The sequence below is a fragment of the Chaetura pelagica genome, unplaced genomic scaffold (assembly GCF_000747805.2).
Source record: "Chaetura pelagica isolate M959 unplaced genomic scaffold, ChaPel_1.0 scaffold363, whole genome shotgun sequence".
Lineage (NCBI taxonomy): Eukaryota > Metazoa > Chordata > Aves > Apodiformes > Apodidae > Chaetura > Chaetura pelagica.
Genome location: NW_009952720.1, coordinates 1,309,245 through 1,329,217, shown reverse-complemented (window position 1 = coordinate 1,329,217; position 19,973 = coordinate 1,309,245). Strand labels below are relative to the sequence as shown.

Sequence of the window (19,973 nt, the reverse complement as noted above, 5' to 3'; positions counted from 1 at the left end):
TTCAGCAGGGCTGGGATTTCGAATCGCAGCGCTGAGCAGAAAGTTCACTGCTTTACAGTCCAAGCTCTCAGTCCAAGCTCTCTCCTGTGACTTTGCGAGTGGCTAAGTATTGAATTCAACTTTCTGATCTTGGGGAGTGTCTCTAAACACACGGGTGTTGTGCTGGAATTATTTGGAGTGTGCAGATGTACATGTAAGACCAGCAGAGACGTGGCTTTAGCCAGGTGCTTGGGCTGAACAAAAAAAACATCTCTTTTCAGAATTCTGTGTCTTTTGCACTGGTTTGTTGGTAAAGGAGATGTATTATGGGATTCTGTTCCTCGGTAGTTTGTTTCTATACATTATTTTATTTTCATCTTTTGGATTATTGATGTCCACAGGCTTGTTTTCCAAGCAATATAGTGCTCTCCCTGGTAAGCTCTGTAATTGAAAATCTTTTGTGTTTTGTAGGTTGGCTTTTAAATAGGTCAAAATCAGCAGGAGGGCTTCATAACCAGAGCAATTAGGGTTTTAACCCTTTGTCCTAAGTGCCTTATAGACAGTAGGCTATAACAGAAGTGGACTGACAGGCTGCTGTGTGCCATGGGCTGCCACAGAAAGCCAGAGGTTTGTATTTCCAGGCTTACAACTCAGATCTTGCCGTAGTGGAAAATTCCTGAATTATGGTGTGCAAAGAGAGGGTCAGCTTGGAGTTGGGCCAGCAAGAAGAGATCATTTTCAGAAGCAGTCGCCTGCTGCTGCCAGGTCAGTGGTTTGGGATGTTGTCTGGGCTCGGCTTTAGGAGGAGATTATGCTGCTCTGAAAACTAGTACTCCAAAGCATGTGAAAAGAAATGAGAGGTTTGAATATGTTCCCTGACATCCTCCTCCACCTGCTTTTCCCGTTGGAAGGAAACGACAGAGAATACCTATTTAAGAACTGTTTGATGCTGTTGGTAACTGTTTGCTCTGAACTCTTCTGTTGTCCTTTGCAATCTCTATGTTGTGTCCAGTAGTAGATAGAAAAAGCAGGAGGAGGAAAAAAGTTGATCGTTAATTGTCATTTAAAACAGGATTTGTGTTGTTAATGGAGCTGTTTAACAGAAACAGATTTGTACAAACAACCCTTCCCCCACCTTTTGCATGTGGGATCTTCCTGTTTACAGTAATCTGCTTCTCTGGGATTACCTCTCTCTTAACGGAGACTCAAAGCAACACTCATTTTACCAGTACTTCTACCTAATACAGGAAAGAGCCTGTTAATCCAGCCCCTGTGCTCGACATGGGAAGTTAGTGCCATCTACACAAAAGGGAAGCCAGCGTTGTTACTTACAGCTTCAGAACATCAGATGAGGCTTTGAGGTAGCAGAAAACTATTATTTCTGTACAATTATTGCCTATGTCGATTGGGATGCTGCTGATTTAGGCACAAGTCAATTATTGGCTTTGCAGATCTGTCAATAGATTAAATATATACCATGGTGCTCAAAAATGCATGTGCTTGTGTTTGTATATGTGTGTGGTTGCATCTAACCAACAACTTTAGGACACTGCTGTGGTGTTTATGGAAAACCAAGTGCCAATTCTAAGCCACTTAATCAGTTTATTGTGCTGTTTTCAGTATGGTAACTTCAAGGGATTGCTCAAACAGATAGATGTTCTACTGCCCCACAGCCCTGAGTCAACAAAACCAGCCATGCTCCAGCTGATCTGGAACAACACAACATTCAAAGCGAACTAGTTAGAAGAGCAGTGAAGCAAAAGAGATGCTACTAAAAGATTTAATTTGCAGGATGAGATGTGGAAGCATGGAGTACACTTCTGTGTGTACCTGCCTTTGCTCCCAGCCTGTGCCCAAAGGCTGTTTGGAGGCCTTCTTGGAAGATGCCTTTACCTGCCCAGGTCTTGTTAAACTCAGTGTAGGAAAGGAAGAGCAGGGAATTCTTTCCTCCTGGAAAGGTCACCTTTTGCCATGTCTGTGGAGCAGCCTCCCTGTACTTGCTGCCAGCCCCCCCTAATCTCCTTACAGGAGGCTGCACCATGGCAACACACGCCCAGGAGCCTCTTGGTGTCACCCTCGGGGCCGGGTGGGAGCACAGCACAGCAAGAGGAGAGAGAGGGATTTCTTCACCGCTGCGGCTGTGCCTTTCCTTCTTGCCCCAGCATTATCTGCCTGGCATGATGCTCATCTGGAACTTGTAACCTAAGGCTTGAGGAACAACTCCTCCTGGATTTGTGTGCCTTTCTTCCTCTCCTGGCAGGATTTATTGTCTGAGATGTAGCACAGAGAACGAAGTTTGAAAGGAAGGGCTGTGACATGTGGCACCGCTATGGTTTGGGAATGCACTGCTAAGTGGCTGTACAGTTGTTTCATGTAGGTGCTCTTTGTTTGTCTTGCTCCAAGTGCAGCCTCTGCTTCACTGGCATCTGCAAAATCTCTTTTTCTTTCTCCTTTCTTATTTTCCTTTCCTTCCTCTTCCCCCTCTTTGTGACCACTCCACACTTTTCTTCTCTTCCAAGGAGCTGAGGAGGGAGGCAGCTGCAGGCTCTGCGCCAGCTCCCCTGCTTCGTGCACCAAAGTACTTTGGTGGGACTGGAATTGCCGAGAGTTTGGGATAGGGACGGAAGCCAAGTGACCTCAGCAGTGCTTTCTTGAGAGGAGAAATTAGAGAGGATTTTGCAGGGATGCTATTAAAGTGGTGTATTGTGGTGTGTTTATTTTAGACGTGCCCTACCTTAACTGCAGCAAGTGTTCAATTCTACATGGCTGAGGTTTTGGGTTTGCACTGCTACAGCTGCTGCTGTAACCTGTTATAACAAAGCAGGCACAGTGCAGCCAAGGCATTTGTTCCAGTGCTGCTGTTTTGCATTTGAAATCAGTGTCTTTGTAATACCCCTCTGATGAAAGGCTTTTGCTGCCTGTGCTTAGGTCATTCAATATATGAAACGGGAACAAAGTTCCCCCTTACTGTTTAATAAATCTTATCCTGCGTGAATCTACTCGAACACCTTCAACGTTTCATTTGGTACAAAAGAGCAGGCAGATGAACTCTGCTTTTTGGTTTGCATGTATCCTTCATGATACCCAAGTTTTTGTTGAGCAGCCTTAGAAGTACTGAAGACGCCTTTTTCACTTCTTTTTTTTCCCTGTTTCCCTGTGGGGTTGTTTCAAGGGTAGGAGCTATTTCATTCTCCTAAGCTTACAAAATACAAGAGCTTTTTTTTAAATATATATAATCAAGAGAAGTGTATAAAAAAACCTACTTACTTTTCAAAACTAAGGAAGCTGTTAGAGGTAGTTGTGCTTTTCACTCCTCCATAAATACATTTTAAAAACATTTTCCATTTGATACTGAGCCTTGACACTGGGGATTGAATAAAAGAGGATATACTGTGGGGACAAATGCAGGTGTGAAAATATTGTTCCAGAGCATTGCTGTTCTCTGCATAATGTGTAGACTTAATACTTTCACATCTCTTCTTTGTGCTCAGTCACACTTGCTGGATGTGCAGCCATATTTATGGACACTTTTTTGGAGCACTGAACAGGCATAGGGACCAGCATGAGCTTTAATATCTTAACAAAACCTAGAGCTGCCAGGTAAACAGCTCCTTTTCTGCTAAGCTGGGACTTGGTGCCCTTCCTCCTTGTTGGTCATCTGTGAAGGCTTTAAGTGAATTCCAGCTACAGAAAAAAACATGTGTGCACATAGTGTTTACCTTTGGAAGTAAAAATGCTGGTTATACCTGAAGTATAATATGGATATTATTGTAGAAGCTTCCAGTCCAGGTGTCAGCTCAGAGTTACAAGTAGCACAGGTGAAGCTGTCACCTGGGAATTGGGCATGTTTTACACTGCTGTTTGACATCAGAGCACCCTACTATGAACACTAAGTTGAATTAGGAGAATACAGAAAGTGTTAGAGCACAATTTATAATGTTGCTGTTAGTGGGGGAAAAGCTACAGCATAGTAGAAGGATGGATATGTCTTTGAGAAGTATTCAAGAACTGGTGGGTGCAAAGAGAAGACTGCTTTGATTAAAGGTTCCTGACATTTGGGAGATGCCAGCTCTGGTGAGCTCAGGGATTTACAGGACAGTTGACTGAAAAAGGATGTGGCAGTGAGGGGAAGCTGAAAGAGCATGGAGGTATCAAAAAATTGGAAACTGTTAAAACTGGAAGAAGCAGCTGAAGAAGAAAATGCAAAAATTAAACGTAGGTAACTGACTTGAACCAACATTGTGAAGTTGGAAATCATTTGCATGTTGACTTTAAGTGTAAAGGCTTTGTATGTTAAGAAAAACCAAGTGTATTGTGGGGGGATCATCCACTCTCATGAGAAGAGTAGATTTCATTCTGCATGAGCTTAGAGACTTTGTTGGAAATCAGTCTGCTTTTTGCTGTTAATACACAACATTTATCTTGTATTCCAGACAGTAAATGTTTTCAGTAATGTATCGAAACCTATCTATGAGTTTCCTTTAAATTGCAGCAGTCAAGGTCTGAATTTTTTTTGCTTTGCTGTTCTTTCACTGGTGGCTCAGCACCTACAATTTCTAGATCGGTGGGAATGGACTCCCTGGGATTGTGTAGGTGGATATTTCCTTAGGAATCTGGGATTACTGGCCTCACGTTATTTTCATAAGGTTTACAGACTACTTGTAGAAGTTGCAGCTTTCTCTGGAACCTTGCCAACTCTTCTGGTAATTAGGAGAAGAGTAATGTTTTCTTTCCCCGTTCTTCTTTTCCAGGTCACGTGGATTGCCAAAGCTGAAGGAGTCCCGTTCCCATGAGTCTTTACTGAGCCCAGGCAGTGCTGTGGAAGCCCTGGATCTTGGGTCAGAAGAAAAAGTCTTTGTCAAACCACTTCACAGCAGTATCCTTGGACAAGACTTCTGCTTTGAGGTAAAGAATGCTCTCCAAACAGAGAGCCGTGGGTCGATCTGAACCCTTGCAGTGAGCTGTTCTGTGACTCTGTAATTGGAGAACAGATCAGCAGCTGCTGCTGCACTGAGGTTTGGGTGGGGGCTGTTTAACCAGCCTGGATTTTCAAGTCCTTGAGGCGAATGGCACATCAATCGCTCAACGGAGAGAAATCTTTTTTCAATTACCACATCTTCTAATTGAAAAATCTCTTGCATTTTATACGTCTCTCAGCATGACTAGTTTGCATGCGAACGCATGATTCAAACGTAATATCTTTCATAAGCTGTGTGCTCATCCTCTCCAAATTTACCTAAAATTCAATTTAGGAAATATACCATAACTGAGAAATGGGATTTCCAGTCGGAGCACCTTTCCATTAGCTCAGCCTGTTTGCTGAAGGAGAAGCTGAAGGGTTGCTGAAGGAGAAGCTTCGGTAGCTGCGGGCACTGCACCGTGGGGTGGGATGCAAAGAGCCTGTTGCTGCTTCAGCGCAGCAGCACGTGGCTCCTCGCTTTGCTGCAGAAGCAGGCAGGAGGTTGTGAGCACAGCCCTTGCCCTGCAGGACCAGCACTAAGTTCATATGTGCTACTTGGATGTGTCAGAGGCCGCCGCGATCTGGCGTGGCAGGGGCAGGCGTTGGTCTGTCTTTGGCAGGATTAGTCAGATGCGTCTGAACTTCTGAAACGGAGATCAATTTACAACCTGGAAAGCTGCTTTGGCAGAAAACCAGCGTATCACCTTCTCCCTCGGGATGTATCCAGGAACTATTCCTGTTTGCTCATTCTTCTGGTTGGAAGCACTTTCCAGCTTGCTTAGCTTTGGGGAGTTGAGTGGGAAAAAAAAGAAAGTGGCAATGACTTGGTTCTGAGGCACTGGCTTCCAACTGCTCTGGAGTTGTGTGCACAAACGAATGGGAAGAGCAAATGAAGTTCGTCAGGCTGTGGAATAATGAAGGAAACTAAGGTGGTTCCCTCCTGTGTGAAAGGGGAGGTGTGTTTGGCATCCAGTGTCAGGGCTGCATCAGAGCACCACTCGATCAGTTTGCTTTTAGGCTGTTGCTGTAAAGATGGACCTTTGGAAATATTTTTCATTTACTCAAGGGACTGTTTCCAGTGTATTTTGCCTTATATTAATACCTTGTTAGTTCTGTCAGTCTTTACACTCTTAGTAACCAAGTCATCTGCTTTTGGAACTTCATAGGGCAAACTGCCAGCATTTAACAGTTGTAGATTTATTAGCAAATGTGTTTGGTTTGGTTTTTTTAAGAAATTAACTGGTTGAAGAGGAGATTCTGGTGCTCCTCATATGTTTCATTAGTATTATATTAATTTGAACTGACTTCTTTTTACCTCTACATTTTGTGGGCCTTTTACCATCTCTGCCTTCAAGGCTCACACATTGTTTTCCTGTCTTTTTCATATTTACTTTGTTGCTCAAGCATTGTGTATCTTCTTCCTTGCTTTTTTTGCAGCTTCTTGCGTATCTCTGAGGCTTGCCTGAACTCAGCCTGTCATTTTTGTGTTCCAGGTAACCTGCTCCAGTGGCAGTAAATGCTTCAGTTGTTCCTCTGCAGCAGAGAGGGACAAGTGGATGGAAAACCTACGCAGAACAGTGCAGCCAAATAAGGTAAGAGCAAACTGTGGAAATCAGATTAGGGGGCAATGGAGATGGCATGATTGGATTTTAGTCCAGTGTACCAGGGCTTCCCACAGATGCATGCTCAATTAATTTAGTCTGGGGAGAAGTCTGCTCATCAGTGTATCAAAAGCTGCTGTGTACTGTTCTAGTGAGTGCAGTAGGTCAAACCTTTAATGAACAAATATGTGTCAGCATGCTTCCTGATCCCTGCCCCACTGCCTGCTTAGGATGTTCCAGACTGGATTTCTGATACCATGCACCTCAGAAGGGTTAGAACATAGTTTCTTCTTTTACTGTGGAGGCACAGCTTGGGAAGGGGGAAATAAATAAATAAATAAAAGGAATTTGAGCTGAAGTGAGAAGGGTAGTCAATTGATCAGCTGGTAAATATCTGATAAACGACCTTCATAGCTGGCATACCAGCTTCAAGGAACAGGCTAGCAGTGCTCTTGGAGTAATTCACAAGAGTAAACAAGGCTATGTGCTGTGCCAGCCTAGCAGCTTTTGAGTGGCTCCTGTGCAGTGTTCTGTTTTCTAAACCATTTCTTAGACAGCTTTTGGAGAAGAAAAATGTTCCAGTCCCCACTTTTGACACACAAAAGAGCAGCCCTTTGCCTCTACTTTAGAAAAATCTTTAATTTTCTAGAAATTCTGATACTAAAAATCAGAGGCTCTGATTCTGAATTCTGTGCCTGCCTTGGACACGAAAAGCAGCCCCTTTGCTGCTACTTTAGAAGACATAAATGTTGAGTTTGTAGGGATTCTGAACCAAAGCTGAGCTCTTTTCTTCTGCACAGGACAACTGCCGCCGAGCTGAGAATGTGCTGCGTCTCTGGATCATCGAGGCAAAGGACCTGGCCCCCAAGAAGAAATACTTCTGTGAGCTGTGCCTTGATGACACCCTCTTTGCCCGCACCACCAGCAAAACAAAAGCAGACAACATCTTCTGGGGAGAGCACTTTGAGTTCTACGGCCTGCCCCCTCTTCACAGCATCACAGTTCACATCTACAAGGATGTGGAGAAGAAGAAGAAAAAGGACAAGAACAATTACGTAGGCCTGGTCAACATTCCCATGGCCAGTGTAACCGGGCGCCAGTTTGTGGAAAAATGGTACCCAGTCAGCACACCTACACCCAACAAAGGGAAATCAGGGGGACCTTCCATTCGGATCAAGTCCCGTTACCAGACCATCACCATCTTGCCCATGGAGCAATACAAAGAATTTGCAGAGTTTGTTACCAGCAATTACACCATGCTCTGCTCCGTGCTGGAACCTGTGATCAGTGTGAGGAACAAGGAGGAGATGGCCTGTGCTTTGGTGCACATTCTTCAGAGCACTGGGAGAGCTAAGGTAAGAACAAGCAGTTCCTGTCAGCACAGCTCCCCTCTTGCTGCTGAGAGGTGATACCTTTTCTGCTAGAAACTAGGAAGCCTGGGCTGGCATGACCGTAAGCAACAGCAGAAGGTGCCTGATAGGGCAAGGCTGAGAAAAGGGTCTCAAAAGTCTTTGAAAAGATGTGGGCAATTGCACAGGCAAGTGGTGGAGTCACCATCCCTGGGCGTGTTTGAAAGTCATGTAGACATGGTGTTTAGGGATGTGGTCTAGCAGTGGACTTGCTAGAGTCAGGTTAATGGTTGGATTTGGTGATCTTCATGGTCTTTTCCAGCCTAAATGATTCTATGATTTTGTCTGCCAGGAAGGCATGTAGATAAGGACAATACCAACAGTGATTAAGAGTTGATACTGAGATTAAATAAAGATGCTGTGTACAAAGTATAAGTGGGATGAGTATGTAACTTCATGTTGTTCTGAAAAGTTAGGGCCTGCACTTGAGTGCTCAGGAACCTTTTCTCTGTTTCTAAAATCATGATACATGATAAGAGATGAGTAAGTGAGAGATGAGAGAATTTCTTCTACAAAGAAGCTGATGCAGTGAGCAGCAGGGTGCCATTGTTGGTTCAGTGCTCAGTCTGCTAATCAATGCCAGCATTGATTTGGTCAGTGTTTGAACAGCCTTTTGGAGAACCTGTGCTCCCTTAATGGTGATCCCACCTGCCCCAAGGATGTTATTAGGATTTCTGGTTGCATGCTGTTGGTTCTCTGTGAGGCAGCAGTTGGAGCCAACCTGTTTCTTCAGCCAGGTTGTGGAAGAGTATCTTGTAGGTCTTGAAGTTCTGAAAAGCATTAGCAAACATTGATTTATCTGGATGCTGCCTGCCAAGTGGGTGTGTGAGTTGTACAAAGCTGTAGCCAGCTTCTTCCAGTAATGCCAGCTGGAGCGAGTTAGGCACGACCAAACACAAGTCAGGATTAGGGATATGGAAGGGTAGCCCTATGGAACATTCAAGGGGCACCCTAATTTAACTGCTCCCAAAAGGTCCTTTTATGTTTGCATAATGGTGTGCCACTCTCTACTGTTCTCCCGTTGACATGCATCTCGGAAAGGCTGATGTTGTGTGACAGTGTGTGATAGGAACTCACTCCCTACCAAGTTTGTCTGATCAAGAGAAGCTAGTAGCTGGGATATCTTCTGTGGGGTTGTGTTGAAATCCTGCTGGAAAGCAGGCTCTGGATTCCAGCAGTTCTAGCTGCAAGAGGTAGATAAATTAGTGTTTTAACTGTGCCCTCCTACTGCCTGAATGTTTCACCCTCTGTTTACTGGAAGCATTGAGCAGCTTAGGGTGCCATAGCCTAAAGCTGCAGAGAGGGTACATTTCCAGGTTCTTGGTGGTGATGCAGCTGGATGTTCCCTGGCTGCATCAGTTGAAAATAATTCTCTCAGATTTTGCTGAAAAGAAACGGCGACAATGGGTTTGAAAACCAAGAGTCCTAAATGTATTTTTGGTCTGTATTTATCATATATTTGCTCTGCATGTTTTGCACTCAGATGCTAACAGTGCATTAGGGCTTTTGTAGTTATTGGGCTTATGAAACCTTACTGCAGCAGTCCTTGGACTGTTCAGAGAATGCTGCTGTTTGCAGCAGAATCAGCAAGTTACCATTATCACTCTACCCTAAATTGGGTGGTTTTTTGGTTTTGGATTTTGGGGGGTTTCATTATTGGAATAGTTACATATATATATATATATATATATATGTAAGTTATGAGTTGAGGACTTCTGGGTACTTGGTACACTTGTAAAGCTGGATCAGAACATCAATACATTACATATATATATATATATATATATGCAGTTTTGCTCTGCTGGACAACTGTGCTGTAGCTGACACTGGGTCTTGCAAAATCCTGGGTAGTTCTTGTGAAATGCTGAGTGTCCTTGACTCATATGAAGTTATCACTTCAGAAAGTCAGTATTATGGTAGAATTTGACCCTGTATCAAGAATTGCACCCTATATCACTGTATCAAGACTTCCTGTGATGGTTCCTGCCTGAGCATTCAAGTACAGTTCAAGTTAAGCCACAAAGATACACAGCAAGTATGTTAACTCTTTTCTGCAATCCTGAACCACTTTTGCTTTGTGAATTAAATTTACATAAGCTATTATTGTTATTTGCATTTCACCAAGCTGAAAGAACTGGTGCCTAACTTGCATCTTAGATTTTTAAATCCAAGTTTTTTATGCCATATTCAGTGCTAATTGATAAATGTAATATCACAAGTCCTTTCAGCAGGCAAGCACCCTTGTAAACAAACTGGTGAGGTCATAAACTGAAGCACAAGCTTGACTGTAAAGGTTTTCTGCTAGAGGCATTTACTTCTCCCTTTAAAATTTGTGATCTGTAACATTTATAAATACAATAAACTCAAGGGAAGCCCTAGCTATTTCCTTGGCCCATATTCTATGTAGCATCTACAGCCCTTGTCCCAAGCTGGTCAATGATTCCTCTTGGCTTCTGCAGTTAGCCTGGCATGACTGAGTCTGGTTAAAATAACCTCTTGCCATTTGACCTTTTTCTTCAGGACTTTTTGACGGATTTGGTGATGTCTGAGGTGGATCGTTGTGGGGAGCATGATGTCTTGATCTTCAGGGAGAACACACTTGCTACCAAAGCTATTGAGGAATACCTAAAGTTGGTAGGGCAGAAGTATCTCCACGATGCACTAGGTAAGAAAGTGCCTGTCTTGTCACCTCTTGGCATTGTACGGGCTAACCCTGAACTAGTCTGCAATGGGACTGCAGCCTCCTGCACCTGGGAGTGTGAGATGGGTAGGAACTGCCTCAGCACTGAGCTTGGGGGTCTAGTATCCAGACAGCAAAATACATGCTAGCTTCCTTGTGGTGCCCTTCCTCCAGGCAGAGGAAGATGCTCCTTGGTGCCTGTGGGAGCAGCACTCAAGGAACGGCAACTTGATTTTGATATAGCTGAGTCCTTCTGAAAGTTTGTATCACTCTTGTTTTTCTGGGGAACCTTTTGTATCTCCAGTTGTGATCAAGAGGGCTAATACTGCAATTGATTTGTGGGCAATGGTGATGGTTCCACCTGATAGATTAACTGGCTTTAAAAAAGGGGTTCTGACTCATAGTTTAACAGCAGAAATTGAGGCAAATACTTTGTGCTGGGATGTCAGGAGTGAATCTGGTATCATGTGCAATACAATTTGGTGGAGATTTCAGAAAGGGTTATGAATGTGAAGCATGTATTTCACTTTTTTTATTTTATTTTTTATGCTAAAGAAGCTCCTGCACTCACTTTAGGCTGAAGTAACACCACGAAGGGGGTTAGATACACTCAGGGGTGTCTGGTTGACAGCCAGTGTTCTCAGCCACAAGTGCATGTTGCTGCAGTCTCTTTCATTTACTGCTGTAGTTAACACCAAAGAAATGTTAGCTGTGATGTTCCCAAGTGTTAAGAAAATTAATTGCCACATGCTTTAGCTGCAACCATTGGTAATGCTGGCATGTTCCAGAGCTCAGCCCTTACCTTTGCCACAGAGCAATTAATTAATAAACATTTGTCTTAACCTTTTAAACTGGCACCTTGCCCCAGCAAAAATTTGTAGCCAAACGTGGCTGGAGGGAGTGAGGCTGCAGGGCTACTGAGCAGCACAGGGCAGGAGATGGAGATGCAGACTGTCTAGGGAGCCTCCTACCTGTGTTTATCCAAAGTGCTCATTATTCACTACCTCATTAAAACTACCTGGCCAACCTGTGGTGTTCCCCTGGCATGTTCTTAATGTCTGTGGTTACATACCAGGGTAGATTCTGATAACTCTGTTATTGTCCCCTCTCCACCAAAAGGTTCTGCTCTAGTGATAAGCCTCTGCCTCAGGAATTACTGTCCATGCAACTAATAATGTAATAGAGAGTACCAAAATCATGTGTGCTGTCTTCTGAAGAAACTCAAAGCCTTGCTACAGTTAGTTTTAACTAACTCCACAAAATCTTTTGTTATCCACAATTGCACAATTCCATCCATCCCCCTGTTGTTTCTTGGATGAAGAAAGCTTTGGAAATTGATACAAGAGAAACAAGATCCGACCAAAGCCAAGTCCCACACCACATCCTCTCACCAAAAACAACAACAAAAAAAAAAGCAACTTGCTTTCCCAACAGTCTCACTTGTCCTCAGCAATCCCAGACACTGGCAAGTCATCAAGGAGATAGTTGACTAAATTGGTGCTCCGAGGGTCAGTGTGGTCAGGTCTGTGATTACATGCATTTTGGCCATTTCTTAAGTGTAATTAGCCTGTTCTGGTAGTCTCATTCTCATGGGTGGAACCACTGAGCCTAAGTCACAGTCCCAGGCTCTTGTCTGGTATGGAAAAATGAGCAGCATGTTGCTTTGTACCCTGCTTTTCAGCAGGCAGAATGATCAGCTGTGGGACCAGCATATTTCATTTGACTGGAAGCTCCTTAATGTGCAGTAATTACATAAAAAAAAGTTCAAAATGAATGACTTCTAATACATCATTTAGACCATTGGGGCTGAGTGATAAGGCTGTAAATCATAAACATGAGAGATGGAAAATCCCCCTAAGGTCATCCAGCTTGTCTCTAGCTGAGAGCAAGATTGTTTATGACAATATAACCATCTAATTCTTTGTCAAGTTTTAAATGTCATTTTGCTGTGGTGCCACGTTCTTAGAAAGGATTAACAACATCATGCTTGGTGTTAGCTATTTAATACATCTCTAGAAACATCTTAATATATGACTAAGGCAGGGTCTTGTGAACCTCAAAGAGTAAGTTTCAAACATGTGTAAGGAAAAAAAGATAATGCAGTAAACAACACTTATAACAGAATTGGTTCACCAGAAGTGATGCTGAGAGTTTTGCACAGAAGTGATCTAGGTGCCTTCAGAAGGAATTTTTTGAACTCAAAAAAAAAACCAACAGACCAAAAAAAACCAGCCTTAAGAAAATGTGCTGTCTGCTTTGCCTGCAAGAGCACTGCTGACAAGATTTGGGGAGGGGGGTTGGGACGTGTTTTAAGTGTTTTTATGAAAACAGACAAAAAAAAACAAAACCCTTTTGCACAAACAAGCCTTGTGGCATTAGCTCAGAGCCAGCAAGATCATCTGAGGAGATGAACTTAAAAGACATTGAATCATTAAATGCATGAATAATTTTTTCTAGTGAACAACAACAGTCTAAAAATCACTTGGTGTGCTAGCATATATGTAGGAGGAAAACGAGTAAGTAGATCATTCCAATATGTCAAAGGAAACTTCATCTGGTTTTGTGTCAAATTTCTGTTGTGATGCTGTTACGAGAAGGACAACAGAAATGCCAAGGATTTTGCAAGGTGCAGGCTATAAAAGCGTTGTAAGAGGTTGAGAAAATTAGCAGTCTCTACCTAGCATTTAGATATTACTCTTATTCAAGAGCAGCATGACACTTCTTAAAATTTAAAAAATAAAAGATAATTTAGAAATCATAAAAATAAATAGTACTATCATGTGCATTTCTTGGGGAAATTATGAAGACAAACAGCACTGCTTCGTTTCTGAGACTGGATAATTTTATATTTGATAACACAATTTGAAAACCAAGTCAAATCCTATTATTTTGGCTACAAGTAAAGTGTCTGCAGGGTTTATAAGCAAAACCATCCTGTTATTGCACCTGCATTTGGGGCAGTGAGGGCACAGGAGGCTGAAGCATCAGAGCGCCAGCCATCTGATCTGGTGTGGCAAGTGCTCTGTGCTGAAAGAGCTGGGAGGAGTCGTGTCCCCAACATCTGGTGTCTGGAGTCTGTATTGCAGACCCAGGGAGCAGAAGTAGCAGTTGCTAAGGGAAGACATAAGCAGGATTTAAAGATGTGACACGGAGGCTTTTCATGTAACTACCCTGGTTTGTCGTCCTCTTCCCTTTGTCCAGGGGAGTTTATCAAGGCTTTGTATGAGTCAGATGAAAACTGTGAAGTGGATCCCAGCAAATGTTCTCCCAGTGAATTAACAGATCATCAGAGCAACCTGAAAATGTGTTGTGAGCTGGCCTTCTGCAAGATTATCAATTCCTACTGGTGAGGCATCTCCCTTCCCCTTCTCCCCCATTAGGTCATTTGCTCAGAGGGTGCCTGTTCCTCCTCTGAAGGTGAGAGAACAGTGGTTGTACAGGGAAATAGCACAGACCCATCTGTCTTCCAAGAAGGCCTTCATTTCCTTTCCTGACCCCCTTCCCACGTGTAACACCATATTGCAGGTGGAACTTGTGCCCAAATGGAGGGGTTCCAGTCCCACACACCATACCTGACAGGAGCTTCTGCTGACATGCTCTGCCAAGGGAACACGTACCAACCTATGACTGAATAAGGAGGGAATGAAGTGAGAAGACAAGAGCTTAGCTTGGACTTGGAATAAAAGCTGAAAGTTTTGATGTCTATAGAAAATTTTCAGACCCTTTAGATATGTAGAACTGAAGAGGATATTACAGAAAGGAAACGCTGGCAGAGAAATTTCTATTAATCTCTGTTTCTGAGAAGTACTGAAAGAAGAAGGACAGCCTTTCTGCTTCAGGATATAACACCTATGAAATATTGAGAGAGCCTAACAAGCAAAATAAAAAAATTCAGTTATGGAGATCAGTTTGGTTTTGTTTTTCTGACACCCTGTTTGCTCCAGGGTAGCAATGGATAAGTAGTTCTTAGCTTGGAAATCCATGTGTTTGAAAATGGCTTCACTTAACATATATGAACAAGGAATGCTTTAAAGACTACTTAAGTATCACCAGATTAAATGGGGATCTAAGAATAGATGCCCAGTGACATTTCCCAGCCTAGAGAGAGAAAAGAGGGGGTGGGTAGAGAGGAGCCAGTTATGTTTTCTCGCAGATAATGATTTCAGGTGACGGGTCACGAATTCAACTTGTTGCGTCTCGCCCCCCATGCAGTTTTATTTCCTGGTTTCTTGTTTTCCAGCGTGTTCCCTCGTGAGCTGAAGGAGGTGTTTGCATCTTGGAAGCAGCAGTGCCTGAGCAGGGGCAAGCAGGACATCAGTGAACGCCTGATCAGTGCCTCCCTCTTCCTCCGCTTCCTGTGTCCCGCCATCATGTCCCCCAGCCTCTTCAGCCTCATGCAGGAATACCCCGACGACCGGACGTCTCGCACCCTCACACTTATTGCTAAAGTCATCCAGAATCTCGCCAATTTTGCTAAGTAGGTGGTGGCAATAAAACTGAAATCTGTGCCTCTGGGGGTGCAAGGCACCACAGGTCACTGCAGAGCAAGGAGAGCCCTGCTTGGTGGGCGTGTCTGCAGGCAGCTGGCTCTCTGGCAAGGTGAAGTCAGCTTTAGAAAAGGAGGAAACTTCTCACTCGGGTGAGAGAAGAACCCTCATGAGACACCTCAGCACTCAGCTGGATAAATTCTCCTTTTCTCATGCAGATTTGGGCTGCCTTGAATTCAGTAGAGGGGACACAGCAGAAAACCCAGGACTAGCCATGCATTAGCATGTCAGTGTGTATGCTAGTTCAAAAGAAAAAAAAGCCTGACCAAGGATCAGGATTTTCCTCCTTTCTTCTACCAGCATTGCCAGCTGAATGATAGGAAGGGCATAGCCTGTCTCTTACAAGAGAGGTGATGGAGAGGAAGGGTGTCTGTGGGAGGGAGAGGGGCAGAGCTGGTGTTAGGCCACTTGCTCATAATATGGCCAGTAAGTTACTATTATTTAAGTTCTATAAAGCAGTGAATCTCTTAAATTGTCCTTTTATTTTTTTCTGTCATACCAAACCTTTAGAAAGCCAGGTCTAAAGTTAAGCATTTAAGTGATTGCCAGTGAGCACTTATACTCTGTATTTTATGTGGAGGCTATTGACTGTGTTCCCCCCTCCCCTTTCTTGCAGGTTTGGGAATAAGGAAGAGTATATGGCCTTCATGAATGACTTTTTGGAACATGAGTGGGGAGGAATGAAGCGTTTTCTCATGGAGATCTCTAATCCAGATACCATCTCAAACATGCCTGGATTTGAGGGCTACATCGACCTGGGCAAAGAGCTCTCAGTTTTGCATTCCCTCTTGTGGGAGGTTGTGTCCCAACTTGATAAGGTAAAGCAGGCTGGAGGCCCAGGAGGGTGAATCCAGCGATTGTGTCATAGCAACAGTAAACACTAGGAAACATCAAGGGAGCAGCTGAAGCTTGCTTTGGGGAGAACTTATTCAACAGTGTTTGAGAGGAATGTTTGGTGGTGGTATTTCACAATTGTTCTTTCTGTGATTTCAGATCAGGGCCTAAAGCAAGGCATGTGAAGTGGTTGGGCTTCAGTAGTTAGTGCAAACACTTGGAGAGCCTTAAGTAAGGATGGATGTTAAATGATGGAGAGGGCAGCACTTGAAAGCAGACCTGGAATTCCCTGAGCAGTTTGTTACTTTCTCATCAGTGAGTTGGGAAGAAAGGGAGGGTGTTTGGACAGAAAATGAAAATGTTGCAGTGCCCTTTTTGATGCTAATGGATGTACTTTGCTGCACACCAGGGCCAGCTATGATGGAGTAACGTTTTGGCCAGGGAGAACTGTTCTCATTAAATACCTGGTCCAAAGCCTGCTGAGATGTTCTCATTTCTGTGGTGTTTGGATTAGTTTCTAGTATAAGAGCAGATGCCGTGTAAAAACCTGCTTCCACTCCGGGTTTTATCCTGTAACAAAAGTAGCAAGATGCTTTCTGCCTGTGCACTGTGCTGGGGTCATATGCCTTGTCCAGATTCTGTTCTGCTGATCACAACAGATACCTCCAGCAACAAGCATTGCTTCCATTTAGCTGTAGAAGGAGAAGAGACAGTAGTTTGCTCTTCCTTAGCTTTCTGGTTTTGTAGAGTTCAAAATCATTAAAACCTTGATAGCAAAGGTAGTTGGTAAGACCCAGAAAAGCTGAGCCATGAGTTGTAATTGCTTTTTTAGTTTTGGGGGTTTTTTGTGTTTGGTTTTTTTTGCAAGTGCTTGGAACTGTTCCATATTTCAACTTTTAGAGGTGCATCATTTTGTCCATATTCCGTTTCTATATTTATTTTTTTTTTTAAACTGGAGAGGTGAGGTGAATTGCAATGCATTCAATATATTTATGGCATTAAGGTTTGCCAAAAGAGTTATATGTTGAGTATCTGTTTTCTCCCAGTACATTATTTAAAATGGAAAACAAAAAACTCAGCTTGTTGCATCAGAGTAAATGGAAATGTCCTTGACTCAAAAAGACAGTATATCTTAATCTTAGTTTGATAACAGTTTATGGTCTCATTTTCCGTTCCCTCACACTTGCACACAGTGTACTTTCCAAGTGTTGCAGGCAGCAAAGTCAGCTGTAAAGGTGCTGCAGCAGCCTTAGGAAAACAGGCAAAGTAAGCACTCAAAAGACCAGACCCTCCATTTCCACAAATTGGGGTAAACCCACCAGTACAGGGAACACTGCCACCTCTCTCCAAGCTGGTCAGGCATCAGGGCAAGAGAAACCCAGTCTTTAAAACTGCAAATGGACCTTTGGACTTGCTGTTAGTCACTGTGAGCTGCTGTCTGCATGCAGCAGTTGTCTTAATCTGGCATTGAGGAAAAGGAGGAGCCAGACCTGAATAAACTGTCAAAGCAGATCTGCTTTACCCTCTATGTTGGTTAGATGCATGGATCTATCCTAACAGGCCCTTGGGAGCTGGTATAGTGGTTTGCTAAAAAGAGAATTAAGGGGTCAAGTTACATTGCAATGCTGCTTTACTGTAGGTAATGATTGGAAATGATGAGGGAAGTAATCTCAGAGATTTTAATAAGACACAGAAGGAGTGCTATATGAAAGTGTCTGTAAGGACACTGGAGCCAAACTGCCTGAATACCTATTTACAGTAAAAATAAGGATATTTTTGAAAAGAACATTAGCTTTGTAGCTGAGCTTTACATTATTATAAGCTTCCGGTACTTTCACCTTCTTCCTGCAGTCCCAAAAGGCTGAAGGTGCCCTTGTAGATGATAGAACCAGCAGTGACCCAAGAGCCTGAACAAGCAGCCTTTCTTGCTGGAAGGTCGGCTGCTCTTGTCCTAGGCCTGACCAACACTGAGCTAACATGTGTTTGAACAAGAAGCTACACAGTTAATCCCAGGCTCATGTGATAATGCTGAGATGGCTGATGTTTTCAAGCAGTTCTTTTTCATGTTCAAATAGGGAAGAAAGCCTTAGTTTTGGGTAACAACGGGCTGTAGAACATGGCATGAGTGTAGGATGCCAAAACCAGAAGGCTTATAAAATGAAAACCTTTCTTTCCTCCATCTCCGTCAACCCTTGTGATTCTCTCATGATCCCCCTGAATGCTGCATCACCTTGTCTGTTGGCATGCATTTCCTTTACCACATGACACCCTTTGCCTGGAAAGTTCCCCCCACTAGCTGAACCTGTAGTCTCTAAATGCCCTTTAATGAGTAGATACTGTAGTTTTCACTTCGACCTCACCCACCCTGGACTTAGTTTGCTTTGCATGATAGTTTTGCATTGGAATGGCAGTAGTGTTTTGTTTTATTGAGCATGGTTTTCATTTTTTTGGAGGTCAATCCTAATTTCTTTTCTATTTCCTTTTCTTCCCTCAATGTCTGCTGCACCCCGTTTCGTCTCCTTCATCCATCTCGTCGCCGTGGTTATGCTGCTCCATAACACTGCATTACGGTCCTGGCACACCCGCACACAACCACCCACCCTCCTTCCTTCCACCTCCATCCCTCCGCCTCTCTGCATCGTTACCAAAAAAAAAACACCAAACACCAAACAAAACAAACAAACTGGCGGATGTCGCGGTGCTTGTTGTCCAATTAGGGTGAAAATTCCTTCCTACAGGCGACCGTGGCAAAGCTGGGGCCTCTTCCTCGCATTCTCGCGGATATCACCAAATCAATGACCAACCCTACGCCGATCCAGCAGCAGCTGAGGCGTTTCACTGAGCACAGCTCTAGTCCAAATGTCAGTGGCAGTCTCTCCTCAGGGCTTCAGAAGATATTCGAGGACCCCACTGATGGGTATGTAACAGCCAGAGCTCAAGGGACGCTGTGGGAGAAAGGGGGTTGTTGATCCTGTTAGGAGCTGAGCGCTTCGTCACCTGCACTGGCTGCCCAGGCCAGCTGCAGGAGCTGGGAGCTTGGACCTCTTGTCACGGGGGTCACACACTCCCAGTAAGAGGGTGCACAAGGTGGCAATGGAGACCTGAAGATTTTGAATTATCCAGGACTTAAGCATCTCTCTGGGAATCGGTGACTTCAGCTGCTAAAAACCAGTCTTGCGATTTATTGCCAATCTGTGTGTCCGGATGCACAGTCAGCCATAGTGTTTCCTTCTGGCAATCAAGCTGCTTATTTACTGCTGATGGAAAAACTGGGCTGTAGGTGGAACTTGTTATCAGCAAGAAAGCAAAAATAGTCCCTTCTCTGTCTAGTGCAGCATTTCTCACACTGTAGTAGCCATTAATCTGCAGCAAAAAAGCTGTGACATGGTAGAACTGCTGGAGAGCTTGGATGCTGTGGTCTCTGAGCAGGTTCTGTGCTGCCAGGTATGAGGGCTGGTTTTGTCATGCTGAAGTGTCTGCCCTCTGAGCCTACACTACAGGAGTCTTCACACAACTCCTGGTGGATCAGACACCCACAACTCGTGATGCCAGCAAAGGGTTAAACGGGATCTGAACCACTCTGAAGGTCCTGCTGGAGACAGAAGTGTCTAAGGGGAGAGGATTTGGTGGGAATGGTTTGCATTTCACCTGTGGAAAAAATAAAGATGAAGCACTTCTTGAATCAAATGTAATTCTCAAAGATAAGTGGTAATTAAAGAAGAGTATGTTCTGACTTGAACACAAAGAGCTCATAAAAGGAAATCTGGTTCCTTGAAGCTTTTGGTTGGAGGGGAGGTTAAATGAGGTAGAGAGACTTCTCTGGGACAGATCTCTCATGGTCTTGGCTGCTAAAAATTAACCACGTTCCTTTCTGCTCCACAGTGACTTGCATAAGATGAAGTCTCCAACCCAGGAAAGTGTCGACGGATATTTTAGGGGCAAGACCTTACTGTTGGTTCAGCA

The 19,973-nt window shown here is 43.8% G+C and overlaps 1 protein-coding gene across 1 annotated transcript in view; it reads left to right on the top strand.

The window, feature by feature from the left end:
* The window catches only part of RASAL2 (RAS protein activator like 2), a 95,746-nt gene that overhangs the window by 63,693 nt on the left and 12,080 nt on the right, over nucleotides 1-19,973 (top strand). The window contains exons 5-13 of the mRNA XM_009994642.1: nucleotides 4,731-4,884; nucleotides 6,433-6,531; nucleotides 7,341-7,895; nucleotides 10,470-10,614; nucleotides 13,831-13,975; nucleotides 14,870-15,106; nucleotides 15,793-15,994; nucleotides 18,749-18,927; nucleotides 19,893-19,966. Coding sequence (XP_009992944.1) covers nucleotides 4,731-4,884; nucleotides 6,433-6,531; nucleotides 7,341-7,895; nucleotides 10,470-10,614; nucleotides 13,831-13,975; nucleotides 14,870-15,106; nucleotides 15,793-15,994; nucleotides 18,749-18,927; nucleotides 19,893-19,966 — 1,790 coding nt within the window. The remainder of the gene's footprint in view (nucleotides 1-4,730; nucleotides 4,885-6,432; nucleotides 6,532-7,340; nucleotides 7,896-10,469; nucleotides 10,615-13,830; nucleotides 13,976-14,869; nucleotides 15,107-15,792; nucleotides 15,995-18,748; nucleotides 18,928-19,892; nucleotides 19,967-19,973) is intronic.